The 21,221-nt window shown below is 43.2% G+C and overlaps 2 protein-coding genes across 3 annotated transcripts in view; both read left to right on the top strand.

Moving 5' to 3' along the window:
• The window catches only part of ilf3b (interleukin enhancer binding factor 3b), a 28,606-nt gene extending 23,222 nt beyond the window's left edge, over window positions 1-5,384 (top strand). For both annotated transcript variants that reach the window (XM_015349149.2, XM_069195878.1), the window contains 3 exons: window positions 2,761-3,240; window positions 3,909-4,016; window positions 4,467-5,384. In XM_015349149.2, coding sequence (XP_015204635.2) covers window positions 2,761-3,240; window positions 3,909-4,016; window positions 4,467-4,597 — 719 coding nt within the window. In that variant the 3' untranslated portion in view covers window positions 4,598-5,384. The remainder of the gene's footprint in view (window positions 1-2,760; window positions 3,241-3,908; window positions 4,017-4,466) is intronic.
• Window positions 5,385-12,302: 6,918 nt separating this feature from the next.
• LOC102696183 (beta-1,3-galactosyltransferase 2-like) lies at window positions 12,303-13,980 on the top strand. The gene has a single exon (XM_006631640.3). It carries the CDS (start codon window positions 12,323-12,325, stop codon window positions 13,316-13,318), a length of 996 nt encoding a protein of 331 aa, XP_006631703.3. The 5' UTR covers window positions 12,303-12,322; the 3' UTR covers window positions 13,319-13,980.
• Window positions 13,981-21,221: the final 7,241 nt, after the last annotated feature.

Genomic DNA, 21,221 nt, shown 5'->3' with positions numbered 1-21,221 from the left:
TGTTTTGTACCCTTTTCCTAATTTATGCATTGGTTTTACTTTATCGTTAACTTTGGAATGCTCTTTAGTCTTCATTTTCACAGCTCTCCTTCAGATTCACAGCCTGAATAATGATCCCTTAACTGTGGGGTTTTTATCCACAAAATGTGGCAGTTATTTTAATGATTCACAGGTAGAGGCCAATTGTAAGGCAATTTTGTCCTCGTTAGGGCAAGTGTTTTTCACCTGTGTAAACTCCGTTTCCACAACACGGATTGATTACTCATGCAAACAGCATGTTTCAGTTTTTTTTATTTTTCTTAAGAATATTTTCTAACATAACACAGTCACATTAAAATAATTCATTTTGAGTTTCAGTGCTAATAAATAGGAATAAAAATCTCAAAGAACTAAAATGAGAGAATTGGTCAATGGTCTGAATACTTTTGCAAAGCACTGTAGATTGTGCTATGTGGCCCTAGTGTCACGGAGTCCTGGATTTGAACCCAGGTCACGTCACTAGCTGACTGACTAGAAGTGCACATGGGCTGCTGGGATAGATTGGATGAACTAAGAATTTAAGCTTTTAAGCAAATGTTCCATTGCAACAATAAGGTATCCAAGTAGTTAGGCTTAGTTTCTTTTTTAATCATTGGAAGGTGCATTGTAAAATTCCGTTTTGTAAGTCTCCAAGTCTGTCTGGAGAATTTGCACTTATAGGTGTAAATATGGCCATGCAATGAATTTTTACAGTTTTGAAGGAACTTCCTATCTTGTGTCCCCAGGTCTGTAATAAATATTAACCTTGGCCTGGCTTCATGTGTGGCTCCATGTGTGAGACGCTCATGAGTGTGACAAGCAAATACGTCCAGTTTGGTTTGGGTTTTTTTTTTAAACAACTGCTTTTATTGTAGTCAAAGGCATTTGTTAGGTTTCCGGTTAAGTTTCAAGAGGTTTGAAAAGTGTAATTCTTTTAATACATAAAACCACGATTAAAATAGTTTTTTTTACTGTTTTCAATTGGTGCAAACATGTTGCATGAATTCTGGTTTTTAAGCATGTAGTTTATTATAGTGCATGGTTAACTGACATAAATGTCTTTTTTCATAATTATTCACTTTCATCATGTTATTTACTGGTTCTGCTGAAAAGATTAGAAATTATTTGAACCTTCAAAGCTTTATTTTTTGGCTTGGGGATTTTAGTCTCCATCTTGAGAGACTCTGGAAGAAAAATCTGATCTGAGTGGTGAATGTTAATTTGAGAATCATTGTAAGAGGTCCAATTTAGCATTCTAAAGGACAGTCCCCTAGTCTGTCTTCCCTTTTAAAATTGCCCTTTTGTGACACTTTTACATTTCTCTGCTTTAAGCCACAGGACGCAATCCGTCACTTTTTTGATTCTCAATGGGAATTTCCTGAAAACCCCCTCCCCCCCAGCAGCTTGTTCTGAGGAAACGCCATCTTGAGGGTGACAGGAGCAGAGAAATCTAAAAATAAAATACTAAGATTGAGATGATAATGGCGAATGTGCCACTCTGAAAGAAAATCTAATTTTTTTTTTCTCTGCTCTGTCTCACTCTGTAGGTGATTTTGTCTCAGACTGCTATGGCTACCACGATTTTGCATCATAGACGATCTAAATGTTTCACATTGTAAAGAAATCCAAGCATTTAAAATCCCTCCATCCAATATCAACTTCCAAAAGCCCCAAGGTTTAGAAGCCAATAGCCGAGCATCCAAGAGAACTCCCAACACCTCGACTTTTGCTGCTGCATCGTTTGTCAGGAACTGGACTTTCAAGAAAAAAAGATTAAAGACAGATCTTACCTGGATTAACAGCTTTAATCAAAAATGGATTCTGGTTGTAATGTAGAGGTGCTTTGATGCGGTAGGGGGGGTGGGGGAGGGGGGGGGGAATGGAGAAAGGATTTGGATATAAAGGTGAATGCCCAGATTCCTGGATTCTATATTTTGTACTACATAGCCAGGTCATGCATTGTTTCCATTTTTTATGACTAGTATTAACAGCAAGGTCCTTCAGCAGTTTTTAAAAAGTTGCAGATAGCTCACTACCTGGTCATTATGCATCCACTATGTGCAAGATGTTTTTTAAAGGATCTTTCATTTTCCGATAGGCTGATTTTTTTTTTTAACCTGTGTATGTTGGGCCAATAGATCAAGGCTAGCCAATCAATAATGCTAGTTCAGGCTAAACTAGATGTAAGACATCCAGTGGTTTTAATTCCAGAGTGGCTTTTTACGTTGAATAACGAGGCCATACACAATGATGTAGTAATAAGCTTGACTTTTCCATCGTAACAGTTTTAAAAGACAGTGACACTGCTGAATCTTGCACGATACTGTGATACTGTTTAAAACCAGTTGTTACTGTATGTAAGTAGTCATGTTGCTTTTTTTTACACAATAAATGTTTTGTCCTTCTACAAAGAGGGCAGTAAAAAGGAGTGTTTTGTTTGTGTGTCCTATGGGTAAATGATCAGACATCTGTACAAAATCTTATCCTGCCTGAATACTTGGCAGTGCTATCAGACACTTGGAAGTGAAAGGTTGTTCACCTGTCTCTTTATGTATTCATCTCCACACACATGCACACACCTGTTAAGAGCAGTCCACAGCTGAACCTCATGTGATAGAGACATGTCATCCTTAGTTACATTGAATCAGATGTGTTTAATGTGTGTATCCTGGCAGGTGTCCAGCCCTGGCTGAGCCAGTGCTCTATCCCCTGCGAGCTTTCAGCTGTTTTTCTCTGCTCCAGATAATTACTACAACAACAACGGTGGAGGCAGCGGCGCCGGTGGTCCGGGAGCAGGGGGAGCGGGGATGGGCTCCGGCACCAACGCCGGGGCAGGAGGGGGTGGAGGAGGCGGCGGCGGCGGCAACTACGGTTCTTACTACCAGAACGACGGCATCTTTCCCAGCCAGCCGCAGAACCCCAAACCCCCCGGCAAAAAGCCACCCCACCACCCGGGCGGTGGCGGCGGCGGCGGCCCAGGCAAGCAGCCTTTCGGCGGGGGAGGAGGAGGGCCTGGCGCTGGGGCAGGAGGCTACCAGCCTCCCCCGCAAGGCCAGGTCTCCTATAACCAGTACAACCAGGGCTACAACCAGGGAGGCCCAGGCAAGAAGAGCTACAGCCATAACCAGAGTGGCGGGGGGGGCGCGGGGTATTCCAACTACAGCACCGCCTACCCCAGTCAGGTGACAGGGGGCGGCGGCAGCCAGGATTACAGCTACGAAGGTGAGTGCCGCCCGCTGCCAGGACTGGGCCATGTGGAGCGCTGAGAATTAACCGTGGTCTGGTTAGATTATTCTCCCAAAAGCTTAACTTCATGATGGATGTGCGGTTAAAAGCATTGTGGAAATGTCCAGTTTCGAAGATCTCGCAGCTCTTGGAAGCTGATTTCAAAGACTGCTCATTTCTCCTGACTTGGTTTCTTGGCTTTTTTGTCACCTGCTTCTTGTGTCCCACCGGATAAGGAAGTAAATCCGTTGAGGGGGCCGAAAGGTGTCTATATCACATCCAGTTGACTCGTTTTTAACAACCAGCTGAATTGACTTCATTTGATTGAAAAAGAAGGAAAATCAGAAATTATAGTCTCCAAGTACAAGGGCTGCAGATTCCTGGTTTACATCATTGTGATAATTGTAGAAATAGAGCAATCCCAATTTAGATAGTGAAGTTATTTCTAGTTTGTTTTAGTCTTTTTATGATAAGACATGGCAAGTTCTAACGGTTCTTTGAAACAGTGGTGAGTGCAGATGTTTTACTTACAAACACTATCCTAAAGATACTGGCCCTTTTGATAATACTTTTTTCCCCTCTAAACAGATGTTGCCGTGCACAGCTGTTAATCTAACCTTGTTTTTCCCTGATGTCAGTACTGATACTTTTTTTTTTCTTCTTAGGTTATGGTAGTAACAACTCCTACGGGTCTGGAAGTGGCACATACGCCCCGAGTTCACAGGGGGGCTATGGGGGTGGAACAGGAGCTCCGGGCGCTAGCAACTACCAGGGTAAGAATATGAACTTGGGAGGCGTTTATATCTGAGGACTTGCCGATTCAAACCGATAAGATGGAAGCAGGTACTGGCTACTTGCACGGATACAGCTGTGTTACAGCAGGAAAAATGAAGAGGGTTGGGCTGCAGTTGAATTAAGAGTTATTTTACATGCATTTTCTTTGGCTGGGGAAACTTGTGTATAACATGACTTAAGTAGGCTCTCCTGAGCAACGGTCTCACCCACCCAGCATCTGATGACTGCACCACTTCCCACAGCTTACCAACAACAAACTTGCAAGTCCATGGAAGTGGAGATCCATTTTAGAGTTTTAAAGGGCTTAAGTTCTGAAAAAGTAATAGGCATTTGTCATATATGTAGAAGAAATGGGCAAGGTCAGACAATCACCTTCCCAGAGCCCAGTAAACGTCATCCATCAACCCTGGTTTTCTCTCCCCCTTAAGGTTACAACAGCCAGTCAAACTACAGCACGCAAGGAGGCGGTGGCCAGAGTTATGGGGGCAACCAGACTTCCTACCAGAACCAAGGAGGCTACGGGCGAGGGGATCACACCATGAGCTATCAGTACAGATAGACTGAACCCCGTTCCCTTTCCGTGTACCCTGCCTTTTCCAAAGGAGCAACGTCTCGCGCATTTTTTTTTATGCTTCATTGTCCCTGCATCGGGTTTTTTTTACACAACGGCTAAGCGGAAAACTGGACTCCTGGCATCATCCTCTTGAAATTCAAGTTGGCTTTTTATTTTTGGTTCAGAGTATTTGAAGCTGTGTGAAGTTGTATGTAGCCACATTTTATATTATTGGATCTTAGGATATTTTTTTTGTTCTTTTAAATAAAGACCAAAACAAAATAACCCTGCCAGTTTTGTACCACATCTCAGAAGTACTTGAGTTTATGTTCTGTGATGGGGATCCTGGTTTTGTTTTTTCACAGTTTACTTTGACATAACTTTAACGGCCATCTGACACAGACATGATGTTGCAGTCAGTCAGATCCTTTCACTGATGTTTTTGGAGTCCACATCATCTGCTGAACAGACTTGATTGTGACAAGAGGAGACCTACACAGGTTCTGAAGAACCAACTGCATTGGACTGTACAAAATCTACACCTTCTCAAACAGTTTGTAAAAAGAAAAACAATGATTTTTTTGTTCCTTGTACTTAAGCTTTTTTATGTGTAAAATGTGTTTTAGTTTTAACCATAGTTTTTTTTTCTTTTTGTATCTTTAATTTCAAACATTTCAACCAGTCTTTACTGGTGAATGTAGATGACTGGAATAAAAAAAAATAAACCTCAATGACAGTCTTGTTAGGTTTCAAAGAAACAAAGTTGACACTTGGACTGTCATGCGGCACTTAACTTCAAGGCTTCTTGTGTTAATGATTGGCACAAAAACTTTGATTGTTTGGTATCTTTGTAATTTAAGATGAATATCAACAGATTTTACATGATTTTTCAGTGCGTTTTCTGGAGACACCCAATTCATTGTTCATGTATATAAAATGGCTTAACGTGTAAATATTTGTATAAAAGCAACAGAACAATTGAAACTGGTTTCCAATTATGAAACAATATCCTGTAAGAGTTCATAATTTTAGCTGATTTATTAATACTACAGGGATACAAGGAGTCACAGACCAGTGAAAGTTTAAGATTAGTTTAATTTGCGACGAAATGGCCATTTCCAGCGAACACTGAAGGAGACGCACACAAGGTGGTGTATTTCCCACAGTGTCCTGAATTACAGCAGTGTTTCTGAGGGTATCATATTCCACGTACAGCCATGGTCACCCTACATTATTACCGTTAGTGGGTGTTTATAAGTGATCATTCTTTTCCTACTACTGTTATCTGCACCTTTCAAGCTATTCCTGAGATGTTGCATACAACAGCTGGTGTCTGTTTAAAATGAACTCTGATTAGTTCAGGAGTAATGACCCCAAGCTAAAATCATATTTCTACAATACCAGTGGAACGTCATTTAAAAAAAAAACTTTCTGGCTCTGTTTCCACCTGAAATTTTCTTGACAACCTCCTTTGCTAGGTGATAAAATAGTTTTCAGGTGATGACTTCTTGTGGATCTCTTTAGAACAGGTGCCTGGGACAAACTAGCTCATGATCCTGAATTGGCAGATTATTAAACAGTTTAGGAGATGATGTGATGGTTCTTTAAGAGCTGATTGCATAGAAGTACTGCTGTGGAGCAGATTAGAAGGAGTTAATACTTGTGGTCCTGAACTCCCACACACCTGCTGGTTTCCATTCCAGCTGAGTTTAAATACTTAAATGAATCCCTAATCAATGACCAGGGTTTTATGTGCATGGTTGAACATGTCTGATAGACTGATCTGCCCCTTGGTTACAGTTCCTGGATTTGGTGCCGATAGATGTCCTGGTGGCATGCGTGTGCGTGTAATCAACTTCTGTCAATCTTTGTCCAGCTCGGGCTCTATTAGTTCTTAAGTCATTATTTTGGAACCCTTAGGAAAATTAGAAAGCACAATAAAGTATTGCTGATGCAATGAAGCATCTATGAGTACCAGTAGCTGTGAGCAAGCTTACTTTAAAGAACAAGTAATAGGTGTATTCCATGCCGAAAAGAGAAGAAAGAAAACACAACATTTCAGCTGTGGAGCCTTCTTCAGGTGTGAGCCTTCTTCTCGCACCTAAAGGAGGCTCCATGTCTGAATCATTGTTTTCTTCTCTTTTCAACATGGAATAAACCTATTACTTGTTCCTTTGCAGCCTATGCATGCTGACCAGCAACCCACCGGAACTACTAAAGCTTACTTTAATACACTGACGGCCAACCAAAGATTAAAAGCCTATAAATCAACAACAATCTGAATCTCTTGACTAGGTGGAGACGGAACGTCCCAAGTCCAGTTTACTACTGTTCCTCGCTTAAACTGTGAGAACGCAAGAGTGTGCGTCTTAAATTGTTAAACTCAACATTGTTTTGAGTTATCCAGAAACTGAGGAATGAAGTGGTGGTTCTAAGGAAATTTCCCCTGTTGTTACTTGAAAGGAGCCCTGTGGAAACATCTTTGTCAGTTTGTATTTTATATTTTTGGAGTTATTTGGTGGGTTGAAATAAATTGGGACAATGCGTTCAGATAGTCCGGTAAGGCTAGTAGGTTAAGAGCCTATCCCGGAAAGCAACGAGGGCGAGACGGGATAAAATCTGGATTGGATGCCAGTCTATCACAGGACAGATAGACACAGACATGCACCAGGACCAATTTTCCCAAAAGCCAATAACCTGCCACTATGTACTTGGATTGTGGAAGGAAACCACTTGGAGGAAAGCCATGGAAATGTGGATAGCATACAAGCTCCACACCAATAGCACCCTGTCCAGTGAGGCAGCAAAGCGAACCACTAATATACAAATATTCAGACAAAGTACATGGAAATTGTCGTTTTTGCTATGTACTGATAATGTCTCTATTTCACCTCAAAATGTTAATATGAGGCAGAAGTATAGAATGTCAGCGGTTGTTTCTGGGTATTATTCTGCACGCACGTTTAGCCGTGGTGAAACACTGTCAGTACAGTACACACCACAAGTTTCTGCTCTGTTGCAAAAATATAGGCAAAAAAATCCCTGGAGCTGGAAAGGAAAAAAGAAAACGGAAACATTAACATTAGGGTTCAGCTAGCATTTCAGAATGTGAAATGTTTTTTACCAGTTCCGCCTGGATTGAGGTGGCTGTCCCTGGTGCTGGCGAACCTTTACTCGGTTTTCACTGGAGCGCTATTTACCCTGGCATGGGGAAGTATTTTCGTTAGACATTAGTGCTTAAAAGCAGAGGTGGCCAATTTCGGTCCCGGAGAAGTGCAGTCCAAGAGGCTTTCATTCATTCAACTTTATTGGTCACTCTTCGATTTCTTTCAATAAATGGAATGAAAATACCGACACGTGTAGCTCTCGAGGACAGCAGCTGGCCATTCCTGACTTAATTGAGTAATTGTAAGAATGAACTTGTTGGTGTTTTCGGGGGCTTTACAGATTGAAAGACTGGACTGTGACCGTGGCTCTCAAGGATCAAGGCTGACCACCCCCTGATTTCGAACCATGACAGACGGCTTGACTTGGACATGTCCCGCATGTCAGCATTCCTGTTGGCGTCCCAGAAGGAAAAGTAACTTCTGTTTCGGATTTCCTTGCTGTAGAAAATCTTTTTATTTTAAGCAAACGAATAAAACATTATTTGTATGACCCTAATACGAAGCTCCATGAGGTTGCCCCCCTTACAAACAGCACAATCAATGTCCAACGTTTTAGTTTCCAAGATAATAGTGTAAGCGTATGCTGTATGACCTAAGCCTAGGTTATGTTATTGTTGTTTTATTCAGTTAAACAGTTTAAAATATTTTAGATGTATAGAATCCTCTATTTCAGTTGTAGATAGGTTTAAGTTAATATAACTTTCTGAATCGTTACGTGATAACGTGACTAGAAAAAAGGAAGAGTGGAGTTAAGAGAGAGAGAGATTAAACACTGTAGCGAGTTCGAGGGTTTTCTTCCCTTGCCGCTCCCGTCCTGGTTCGTCCCAAGCCGGGTCTCCGGCGTCGCTCAGTACGTGGACAGCATCCCTGTGTGCCACCACCGCCCTGCAACCGGCTCCTACAACTTGTATGTCGGCCGTTCGTTTTAATATTGTAACCTTACCTTTTCAGTAGCGTTTTATTTAATTAGGGAGTGGCGTCATTCCGCTCATCAAATCGGAAACGGCACGAATTACACATTCCCCAAATACTACATGCGATTTAAACATTGTATTGCCAAATTTTGGGGGGGATTGTTACCGCGTGTTTATGGAAAGTGTCCAAGTTGCGTCTAATAGTGTGTCCAATATGTCTGAGTTTGCTCTCTGGTGTTCCTGTAGGAAGTCTGTAGCCCTCTTCTATTGTTAATCGCAAAAACTGAATTCGCAACTTTCTGTACTGGGTGGACACCAGTGATAGGAAAACACGCCGGAGTTCAAGACCGAGAATTGAACGTTTATTTGCTGTGTAGGAGGTCCGTCAAAATACACTCATTTCCCTCGAACGTTTTAACTTTGCGGGATCTTATCTCTCGCATAAAGATTATGAAGGTCGGGTTTTTTTTTATCACAAGTGGCTCCTTGTGTTAGAGGGTTGCTGTCACTCACTTCAAAAGTGAAGGTTCAAATATTAGTAACTGGTAATAATACCACCCCCTCAATAGAAAAAATGTGAGATCGCTTGTGGCCGCATATTTTTTCCCCACGAGAAAGAAACGACAAACTACAAACATTTGTTTCTAAAACATCCAGCAGCATGGCAGTGACCGCTGCATCATCATAACACCTTGCTTTGCTGCTGAATGAAAAGAAAGCCAAAAAAAAACTTCAGTACAACCTGTAACTCTAACTGGATGAAAAACAACCAAGAGCTTGTGAAATCGACCTATTTCACTTCATTTCGCCAAGGTAAGTGTTGTAGCAGAACATGGGAAGCTCCTTTCCAAAAGAGACAGGAGTAAGAACTATACGGTAGTTCCCAGAATCCGTCGTATTTAATTCCACGTTTTTCCAAATTTCTGGTTGGCTGTCTAAACCGCCGCACAATGTTCCTTGAATAGTAAAGGTTTTTAGTAACAAAGTTTTTGAAAATCTGGTCGCAAGCCTTTTTACTGAACTTCTCAAACCCCAGGTTAACACGTTTAGTTTGGCAAGGTTTGTTACCAGTTTGAAGGGTAGAAGGGTACAAAAATAATACTTAGATAAATCGGGAATTATTTGCTATTTTACGATTCGTTTCGGCGTTAGGAAAGTGCTTTCAATCCAGAAAGCATTGCTTAGGCGCAGATACTGTCTGCTAATGGGAGTCAGCTAATATTGTTAACTTGTAACCTGTTTCACACAAGGGGTAAAAACAAGTCCTCACGTCGCCAGTCTACTGCAGGTTTTAACACCGTTATTAACACTCCAAAATTTGTATCGTCGCACAGCTTTGTTGTTTTTGAGAAATTTGAACAAAAACGTGTCTCGAGACTTAGCTTGGCGCACTTCCATAAAGAAAACGTTTTTTCCTAGTCTAGACATATTCTAGTTTTGTTTCTGCCACACGGTTAAAAGTCTTGAAAACAGCTTTGCAGCTGTCGCTCTCTTCGTTGTACATAAACGTTTAGTTCCAAGAAACGTTGCCACGTTGAAAATCTAGTATTAGGCGTATTATTTGTGAACTAATTTAAGTGGACCCACCGCTCGGGATATTTGTGAGGCGCGTGATTTGTCTTATAAACCTCTAGTTACTAAATAGTAATAAATCAAAAATGTATAAACAAGACACAACACAAAACGTTACGAAACATCTGCCAGTTAAACCAGTACTGTATAGTGTAACGGATATGGCCTCCATTGCTTGTGATAGCCGGCTTACCAGCGCAGTGATGTCAACGCCCTTTCCTGTGAATAGCAGGGACCGCAGCCGTCGGTCTGAGGGGAGATTTCCCTTTAACTCAAGAGGCTGGGTTCCTGTTGAGTGACGCTAAATCCCGGGTTCGAGTCCCCGACAGTGGGGGGCCGACTTGATGTGGCAGCGGCAAGGGTGCCCACGTGAACCCCGAAGTGTTACAATATACAGGTCAATTTAGTCTTGGAAACCAGACATCCCACAGACCCAAAAATCCACAATATAACAGTAAACATTGTGCAATGCCTAGCACAAGCTTTGAGGGAAGAGAAGTGTGATGGTATTTCTTCTTGTTTGTCTTACACCTGAAAACCCCTTTTGATCATCCATGCTACACCTGTAGCTAGGCACACACCTCAAATGAAACTCCCGTTTTGAAATGGTTTGACCCACTCCGGGGCAGTTAATAATATTATCGCCTATGATAGTCACAGTCAGCATGGTAATAATAATAATAATAATTGCTTACACTTATAAAGTGCTTTTCTGGACACTCCACTCAAAGCGCTTTACAGGTAATGGGGACTCCCCTCCACCACCACCAATGTGCAGCATCCACCTGGATGATGCGACGGCAGCCATAGTGCACCAGAACGCTCACCACACATCAGCTATTAGTGGGGAGGAAAGCAGAGTAATGAAGCCAATTCATAGAGGGGGATTATTAGGAGGCCATGATTGGTAAGGGCCAATTGGAAATTTGGCCAGGACACCGGGGTTACACCCCTACTCTTTCCGAGAAGCGCCCTGGGATTTTTAATGACCACAGAGAGTCAGGACCTCGGTTTTACGTCTCATCCGAAGGATGGCGCCTGTTTACAGTATAGTGTCCCCGTCACTATACTGGGGCATTAGGACCCACATGGACCGCAGAGTGAGCGCCCCCTGCTGGCCCCACTAACACCTCTTCCAGCAGCAACCTTAGTTTTTTCCCAGGAGGTCTCCCATCCAGGTACTGATGTACCACAGTGGTTAGGATTGCTGCCTTGTTTTCAATTCCTGGGATACTGTCTGTGTGAAGTTTGCATGTTCTTTGTGTTCGTGTGGCATTCAGCCCATAGTTGAAAGACATGCTGGTAGATTAATTGGCTAGTTGTGGTGTATGTCTGTGCCTGCCTGTCCTATGATGGACTGGTGTCCTGTTAAAGGTGTACCCTGCCTTGTGCCTGTTGCTTGCCAGGATAGGCTTAATTCTACCCTGAGCTAGGGTATCAAATTTAACACACCTGGGGTTATCAACGGTGTCGTGGGATTTTTTAATGACTGAAAATTTTTTAATTACATGCTGGGATAGAGTTGCTGGCTTTTAATGCAGCTGGGCTCTTTACTTCAATGAATCTTGAACTGAACCAATAAACTGCTTGGTTACAACCTTTACAAGGTTTTTCTACTTGGAAATAGAAATGTTCAGTTGCATAAGAAGTGCAGTACTTAAAAGGCGACCTCCTACATGTTAAGGAACTGAATGCAAGTGACAAGTTCAAGTTAAACCAGTTATTAGGTGTATTAGGGGCTCAATTATTGAAGTGAGTGCTCAGGTGAAACTAAAGCCAGTTGGAGTGGGGGTCCGCAGGGCCAGGACTGGGGAACCCCTGAGATATGGTATTGGTGTGGAAATTCAGGTCTAGAGGAATGAGCGCCACCTACTGGAGCCACAACCTGCACACCCACAGAAGAACACCGTTCCACCTGGACATACTGCCTAATTTTGTTTTTTAACATAAATAATGATATGCACACTGGCTTGATCTTTATTTTTTTAATTTCCACTTTCCCTGCAGCGTATGATCCCGTTCCTGCTCTGCGGGCTTCAACAGCTGCTGTCAGACAGGAAGTCTTCTTCAGCAGGAAGATGGTCGTCTTGAGGAATTGGTCCCTCAAGAGCACTGCCGTCTTCTTTTTCTCCATCATGGCCATCTCCTTTTGTGTGTCCTTGACAAGGAGGATAATGGAGATGCTGAGAACTAAACCCACTTCCCTGGAAGACTATAACATTGCTTACCCCGCCGTGTACAGGTACATCCTCAACGAGCCGGACAAGTGTCGGGAGATGTCCCCCTTCCTGATCCTCATGATCCCAGTGGCTCCAGCTGATCACGTGGCCAGAGACGCCATCCGGAAGACCTGGGGCCGAGAGGGCCTGATCCCAGGGGTGATCATCTGGCGGATCTTCTACGTGGGGCTTCCCCAGGGTGACCGAGCCCTCCGGATCCAGGCAGCACTGGAGAAGGAGAGCCGAGAGCACCGGGACATTGTCCAGAAGGACTTCCTGGACAGCTACCGCAACCTGACCATCAAGACCATGATGATCCTGGACTGGCTGGCCTCCTACTGCCCTGGGGCTTCCTACGTCATGAAGATCGACACGGACATGTTCCTCAACGTGGACTACCTGGTCAACAAGGTCCTGGACCCTCGGAGAGTCCCTCCCAAGCAGGACTTCATGACTGGGAGAATCATAAACTTTGGCATTATCCGCAGAGATCCAGGCTCCAAGTGGTACATGCCCCTCGCTCTATACCCAGGCTGTTTCTATCCCCAGTATGTCTCAGGGGTAAGCTATGTGTTCTCAACAGACCTTGTGCCCAAGATCTTGCAGGCATCCCAGTCCGTGAGGCCCATCTTCCTGGAGGATGTGTATGTGGGCATGTGCTTGCAGCAGCTGGGCATCCACCCTACCTACCCCCCAGACTCCAGCTCCTTCTCTCCCTTCCCCACTGCCTACAACCGCTGCCGCTTCCTGGGCTATGTCTCTGCTACCCTGGCCCAGCCAGAGCAGCTGCTTCAGATATGGCAAGACTTCCAAAGGGCTAAATTCACCTGTTATGAATGGCAGCAGGGACATTAAGCCGCTAGTATACCATGTGGGTCAATGTGGAATGCTGGTTGGTCATGAAATTGGATGCTTTTGCTTCTGGGTAGTATTTGACAGAAGTGGAAATGCAGTGCTGTTGCAGAATTATGCCCAGATCGGGGTGGCCCACAGATGGTAGCAGAATAAGGAGGGTAAAATGTGCAGCCAGGATGGACAAATTTTTTGACCAGGAACAGTGACCAAGCTTTGAAACTGTGTCACAGAAATATACCTATCAAGGAAGCCACAAGAGAGAGTTCTCACCTGATAAGGTCTTTATTTCGATATTGCAATATTGGGAGCCCTGCTGTCACTCAGCAGAATGCATCAGAGACTCAACTTGCTACAGGCAGTACAGGCTTTTTATAAAGATTTTGTATGCAGTGGAAAAATATAGCACTTAGTCCCTTTTCTAATACTCTTTCCTTAGAACAAGAAAGATTACAACATAGAAACGAAAGAAGAAGCGCCACTACATATTCTGCAAAATTTAGCAATTGCACTCAGCTAATTTGGTCATCTAGACAGTATGTCCTGTCTTGACAAACTGTCTTCTGACAACCTGCATGCAGCACAGCAGTTACATCATTGTCATATATTTTTCTAAAGCTCTTTAACATTTTAAGAATCAATTTACCCATTAGATTTCCATTTCAATTCCCTCCTTTTTATTCTTAAAATGTTTAAAAGCTAGATCCTTCATATGGATTCCCAGGAGGTTCCCATGCTTCGGAATCTTGTGTTCTTAACAAAATATACTGATGCGTAAACATATTCATTACCATATTATGAAGCATTGGAATAATACATGTCATACAGCAACATAATAACAGGAAGACAAGTATCACAGCTACTATAACCGGTGTTAGTAACTTAAAGAAATACATCCCCCATGGTCCAAACAGTGACTCTAACCAGGAGAAGAAAGCGGTCTCCTTATTCACTCATTAGTTCACTCATTAGCACAGATAAATCCCTGTGGGCTGGAGCCCAGCATAATCTTAGAGGGTTTACAAGACAGGTCAACAGCTGGGTAATAACAATTCTAGCTGAAGTTGTAAATTTCTCTTTGTTCCATTCCTGCAAAACATCTTATTATGAACAAACAAACCACAATAATCATTTGCATCTAGGGGAATCACTCCCAAGGGTAACCTCCCTTAAAACTATATTGTTCTACCAATCAGGTTCTGCCACTAGATAAGAGATGTAGAAACCTTTCCCATGAAATCATTTTTTGACCTTCATGATCCCTTCAGGGTGTACAATTAGCACAGAAGCAGCAGCTTTAGTCCACATTTAGTCAGTTGCATTTGATAAGGTCCCTCCCCAGCAGGGTTGCAACATCTGGCAGGGTATATCTTCCTCACCCACACCCATTCGTCAGGTATCAGGTCGTGTCTTCTCTCTACTGGAGGTCTCCAAGCGTCCAGCACCTGTTCACCAGCCCCGTGCACCACTTCAATTAACAACCTACAATACTACAATAGAGAATTAGCAAATTCAACAATCCATTAGCCAGATTTGGCCCTCCAGGAAGTATAATTGGTTGGCCCCTGATGATATCAAACAGGCTCTGTTACACAGTTCTGTTTGATCCAGCCCACAGGCTACACAGGACAGCAGGAAGAACATCTACCCATGGCGTTCCTTCAGTCTGATGTCTAGTCGATCTTTCAGAGTTCTGTTCCTGTTCCAGGAGACTGAGGGTGATGGGTGCAATGAAGGTCCCATCTCACCCCGAACAACGCAGCCACAGCCTGACACACCTTCCCTGTGAAGTGTGTCCCTTGATCATAATTCAAGCGGAAGGGCAGTGCCCACCAAGGGCTTATCTCTGTTATCAAGACTCCACACCCTGTGGAGAATGAGTAACATGGGGGTGTTCAAAGGCATCGAGGTCCTAGTCAAGGCAGCAGGTATCCTTGCCCTGATCATCACTTGAGAAAACTATTACCTCTGAGATCTGTGGAGAGAAGGGAGGGAGGAAGCAGAAAATCTGTGGGAAACAGACGGCATAGGACAATATCTCAAGAAGCTGTGAAAAACATTATCATGTTTAAGTAAAGAATGTGCTTTGCACCAAAACAGGATAAATTGTTGCTATGTAACTATTATCGCTTCAAACCGTAATGAGATGTAATCCTATATACTGTTTTAAGTATGTATATTAATGTAAAGCTATTTTGTGATTCCCTGTATTTTTGTGAAAAGAAAAAATCGAAACAAAAAATCTCTGTCATCAATTGTTGGGTAGACACAGAGGCAGTGGCAGCAACCCACTGGGAAAACAGATTATAAGAGCCCAGATTTCCCTTTACAATTGTCAATCTTACAAAGATCCTTCATAGTTATGGGCCCCTAATTATCATATATAAATCATGTACAAGTTCCCTTTTGAGGTACCGGCACATTTTGAGAGCTCTGATTATTTCACATATTTACTAAGAAACTGCCTATATTATTTAAATAGCAGAGGTTTATTGATCCAAAAACATTTGTCTCCTACACAAATTTTAATAAGTTCCTTATAAGTAATACATGTGCTTCAAAAAATAATTCCGCAGTTTCCTTCTTTATTTTCTATATACTCACACTTATGTTCTTCTGTGCATATGCAAAAATCTATTGTTATCCCTGACGTCTCTTTCAGTTGATAAATATTTTCCCTTACACCTATTACCCTAGCTTCACAATTTGCCAGTCCATTGCAGGGCAGATGGATCCAAACACACACACGCACACACCAGGGGCAATTTTTCAAGAAACCACTTAACCTACCAGTTTATTGGTGGACTGTGGGAGGAAAGCGGAGCGCCTGGTGGAAACCCATGCAAACACATAATGAAGCCATTTGTGCTATACAGTGAGCAGACAACAGTAGCACCAACACGTGTTGTGCTATAGGAATATGCATTACTAACCACTAAAACAATCGTCTGTGACCACGTTAAAGATAATGACTTTTCCTATTCCACTTGCCTCTCGTTTGGCATCTCTTCTCTCCCTATGGTACACAAAGAACAACCTTCCTAAAGTGAAAAGGAGCGTTGTAGAAACTGGGAGCTCATGGTAAATCTTGTAGCGTGAATAACAGGCCAACTCCATACTGAGTTGAGGAACAAGACGGACTTGAAATCATGTTTTGTTCATTTGCGTAAGCAAATATCACCTGTGAAATAATTCGCAAATTCGAAACCCACCACTCTATCGAATTTATCACAGCTGGTCAATTGCAGTTTTACACAACGGAACAACCACTTGTTATAATCGAATCAAGGGCCACAAAAGAGCCAGCATTTTGGTCTGTGTTCGGACAGCTCCAGAAACTCGTCACTTTCACATCCTGATATCGCTCTTGTCGAATAGCGGCACAAAACTAATCCATCTAATTTCTATATCTCTTGCTTAAGGTGGGGGCAGTGTTCTTTGTCCTCTGTCCTCAGGCTTGCTTTGCTTATCAATTCCAGTCCTGCTCAAACATACCAAGGGGTGTCTTTACATACTGGAAAAAAACAGCCTTTCATACAGATGCCTTTGAGTTGATAATTCAGTTAATCATTTATTAGTTAACCAGCAGCTTTATTTCCCTCCAATGGGTAATTGGCACTCAACTAAAGCTAAGAATGTGTGAGCCTGGCTGGTACCTGGATGGGAGACCACCTGGGAAAGATAAGGCTGCTGGAAGAGGTGTTAGTGGGATCAGTGGGGAGAGCTCGCCTGTGTCCTGTGTGGGTCCTAATGCCCCTATATGGTGATGGGGACACTAAACTGTAAAAATAATAATGATAATTCCTTACACTTACGTAGATCTTTTCTGGACACTACACTCAAAGCGTTTTACAGGTAATTGGGACTCCCCTCCACCACCAGCCGTGTGCAGCCCCACCTGGATGATATACCAGAACGCTCACCACACATCAGAATTGATGGTGCTGAAGAGTCCCACAAATCGGCTAGACTCATCGGTTCTCCAGAACAAGTGTCGAGGACGCCTAACACCGCATATATTTTTTCAAGAAGGTAATCTTGAGATTATGGCCAGCAGCCATATCACCCTGCAACTCACAACTGGCAACCCGATGCTGCAGTGTACAACGGCATCGCGGGCAGCCGTCAGGCTTCGCGTCAAGTCTGTCGTTATGCGTCTGAGCAGGTGTAGTGGAGCGTAAAACGTAAATGCGAGTTATAGTAAAGTAAAACAAGAACTTCAAAGATGAACGACTCAACACTCGTCGAGGTGGAGAAGTGCAAAACGCATAACGACACCGGCACTCATTAATATTACAGCATGAACACAACAACAAAAAGATATGGAGTTTCTATGTCGCTATCTGCTGCAGGTGCGCAGTGTGAGTGTTCCGTACACTGTTTGCCAATAGTATAGCGAAATTAAAATATAATCATTTAAACGACGTATGTTGTATAGTTATTGAACTTTGTTTACACGGTTTCGGCGGTATCCGTGGTCTATTGCTGACAGAAAAAAAATAGCGAAGACCCTGATATTTGATAGGAGCCGAAGACGTTTCGGAGAGCCAGCTAGTGCAGCCTAGATCACCAGCTGTATGCAAAGCTATAGGCGAGAGCAGCACACACGTATCGGGAGCACTGTGGATTCGGCGGCTTTAGGGGTTAAATCGAAGTCTCAAGCAGGTAGAGATCATTTGGTTCAGACGACGTAATAATTTAAGTGGAAGGAAAATGGGGAAAGATTCCAGCCCTCCCACTTAAGGTCAGAATAACACTGGCAAAGAACACCATTCATATTCGAGTCTGTCCAATCCTGCTCCTGGAGGACCACCGCATATGCAGCCAGGATTTCTAGGTCTCTGTAAAGCAAATAGCACTTGAAGACTCGGGGGGAAACAGGGGAATTGTATAACCGTAAAGCGGATATAGGTCATTAACAACGGAAGCACAACAATGAAAACCTGCAGACGGACCCGTCTTCCTAGCAGCCGGAGTTTGGGAAACCAGGGCGGAAGAATCGTGTTTTGCGTGAAGTAGGAAATTACTTTGTGTGTCCAACAGGGGTCAGGGTAAGAGAGTATGTGTTTCACCACGCACTCCTTAAACGAGATTTCGGGTATGAATTTACGCGAGTTCCCCAGAAAATGAAAATGGGACTTAAACGTCTCTTAATGAATACAATGTGGGACCTCAGCAGTTTACAGCTGGCAGCCCACTGAAGCTCAGCAGATGGGAGCCTGACCAGTACCTGGATGGGAGACAAAAAAAGGTTGCTGCTGGAAGAGGTATTAGAGGGGCCATTAGGGGGCGCTCACCCTGTAGCCTGTTTGAGTCTGAAAAGAGTAGTGGTACAACCCTGGTGTCCTGGCCGAAATTCCCATTGGCCTTTACCAATCATGGCCTCTTAATAGTCCCCATCTATAGATTAATCACTCTGTTCTTTTCCCCACTAATGGCTGTTGTGTGATGAGTGTACTAATGCACTATGGCTGCTGTCACATCATCCAGGTGGGGCTGCACATTGCTGATAGAGGAGGGGAGTGTCCAGAAAAGTGCTATATAAGTGTAAGGAATTATTCATTATTATTATTATTATTACAATGATGTGGGAACATATTGCTATGGAATTCATATAAACTGGAGGTGGATTTCAATACCCAAACAGAGCAATGTTATAAGAGCAAAAATACATGTATGTAGATTCATATTTTAATTATTAAACATGATGCAAGAGCATTCCTGTCTATTCAATTAATTTCCGTGGTATTTCGTTCATTTAATTTTTTCCTTATTAAATTGGTTTAGTTTTATATTGTAACGAATACGCCCCTGCTTGTAACAGGGAATTTGGCTGCCCGGGTTGAGGAAGGTCTTCTTTAGCTCAGCAATAGATAGATAAGACTTTATTAATCCCGTAGGGAAATTGATGTGTTACAGCAGTCCAGCCCAGGAGAAGCAAAAACAGACATCAGAATAGTTATAAAACAAAAGACAACAAAAATGTCAACAAAAATAAAAATAAATAAAAAATAAATACATAGGTGTGGGCAAAATGTGCTGATGATAGTCACTGTAAAAACAATAAAATATGTGCAAAATGTGCATAGGTTTATATAGACTGATTCTCCAAAAAGTACAATGGAGCAACATGCTGTCCACAGACAAGCAAATGAAGGGCTAACAGTCCTAGTCTAGGGCAGCGTTATACTCCTGACAGCCGCCGGGAGGAAAGACCTGCGGAAACGTTCCCTTGAACACCGTAGCTGGAGCAGTCTGTTGCTAAAAGCGCTCCGCTGCCCAGTAACAGTCCCATGAAGTGGATGAGAGGTGTTGTTCATGATGGCTGTGAGCTTGGTCAGCATTCTCCTCTCTGCCACCACCTCCATGGGGTCAAGGCTCATCCCCAACACAGTGCCAGCCTTCTTGATAAGTTTATTGAGCCTATTTGTATCTTTTGTCATGATGCTGCTGCCCCGGCACACAACAGCGTAAAAAATGGCCGCCGCCACCACTGATTCATAAAAAATGTGTAGCAGTATTCCACACACACCAAAGGACCCGAGTCTCCTAAGAAAATAGAGTTGGCTCTGACCTTTCTTGTACAGGGCGTCAGTGTTACCAGACCACTCCAGCTTATCATCCAGGTGTACCCCTAAGTACTGGTAGGACTGTACGCCCTCTATATCCTCACCATGGATGGAAACAGGGTTCAGCGGAGACTTATTCCTTCAAAAGTCCAACCCTTTCTAATCTCAGGCTGAGGTTGAAGATGTACTGCAGCACTGAACCCAGTTTGTCCCTGCAGATCTTTAGCATCCTGGAGCTGACACCGTCAGGACCCGCTGCCTTCCCTGCATGGAGTCTCCTCAACTCCCTTCTGACCTGGTCAGCTGTGATGGATAGGCCGAGGGGGGCAGGGGAAGATGGAGTAGGAGTAGGAGGGATCTCATGATGGGGTGACTGAGGACATGAAGAGGGTGTCTGGGGTGAAGACCTGTGAGGTGAATGGACAGTGGCCCTCTCCAGGACTCCCTCACTCTGTTGGCCGCCGGGCAACTTGTATCCGGAGATCTTCCTCATGCCATTCCACACTTCTCTCACATTGCTCTCCATCAGCCTGTCCTCCATTTTCCTCCCATAAGCCTCCTTGCTCTCCCTAACTCTCACCTTTAGCTCCTTCTGCGCTCGCTTCAGCTCCTCTGTCACCTGCCCGGAAAGCCCTCTTTTTCCTATTTAGGATGGCCTTCAGATCACTGGTGACCCAGGGTTTATTATTGGAGAAGCAGCACACTTTCCTGGTGGGCACTGCACTGTCAACACAGAAGTTTATGTAGTCAGTGATGCAGTGGGTAAGACCATCAACGTCATCTCCTTAAGGCTCACAGAGTATCTCCCAGTCTGTTGTTTCAAAACAGTCCATAAGTCCATCATTAGCCTCAGCTGACCATCTCCTCACTGTCCTGGTGGTTACTGGTTGCTGTAGGACAATTTAATTACGGGATTAATAGTCTTATCTATCTATATTACATACAGTAAATTTGCACTGCATTTGTCTTAAATACCTCGTCAGGTAACACGTAGGTCTTGCGTAACATGTTTGGTAACCGTTTTTTTAAAAAAATCTAGATTTGGAGTCACCTGCTATAGACTTGCAATTGCGCTTTCCACGGTTTCCATCCCAGCGCAAATCCTCCATTCTGCAAAACTGAAAAAAATAATTCTGCTTTGTTTTAATTGATTTGGTCACGAAAGTCTCAGAATGCGTTCATGATTAACAACACATGTCGTAAACCAGTTTGAACTTTACACCAACTGAACAAACTATTGAATATAAGCAACGATCTCTCCTGGTAAATAACGTTTAATTTTAAGTACGCAGTAATACTGCAATGGGACATGATTATAAACAACTTGGGTTTTCCAC

The sequence above is a fragment of the Lepisosteus oculatus genome, chromosome 11 (assembly GCF_040954835.1).
Source record: "Lepisosteus oculatus isolate fLepOcu1 chromosome 11, fLepOcu1.hap2, whole genome shotgun sequence".
NCBI lineage: Eukaryota > Metazoa > Chordata > Actinopteri > Semionotiformes > Lepisosteidae > Lepisosteus > Lepisosteus oculatus.
This window is presented reverse-complemented; position numbering and strand designations above follow the sequence as displayed.

Coding starts and splice junctions, on each gene's coding strand:
- LOC102696183 (XM_006631640.3), top strand. CDS start 12,323: ATGGTCGTCTTGAGGAATTGGTCCCTCAAGAGCACTGCCGTCTTCTTT.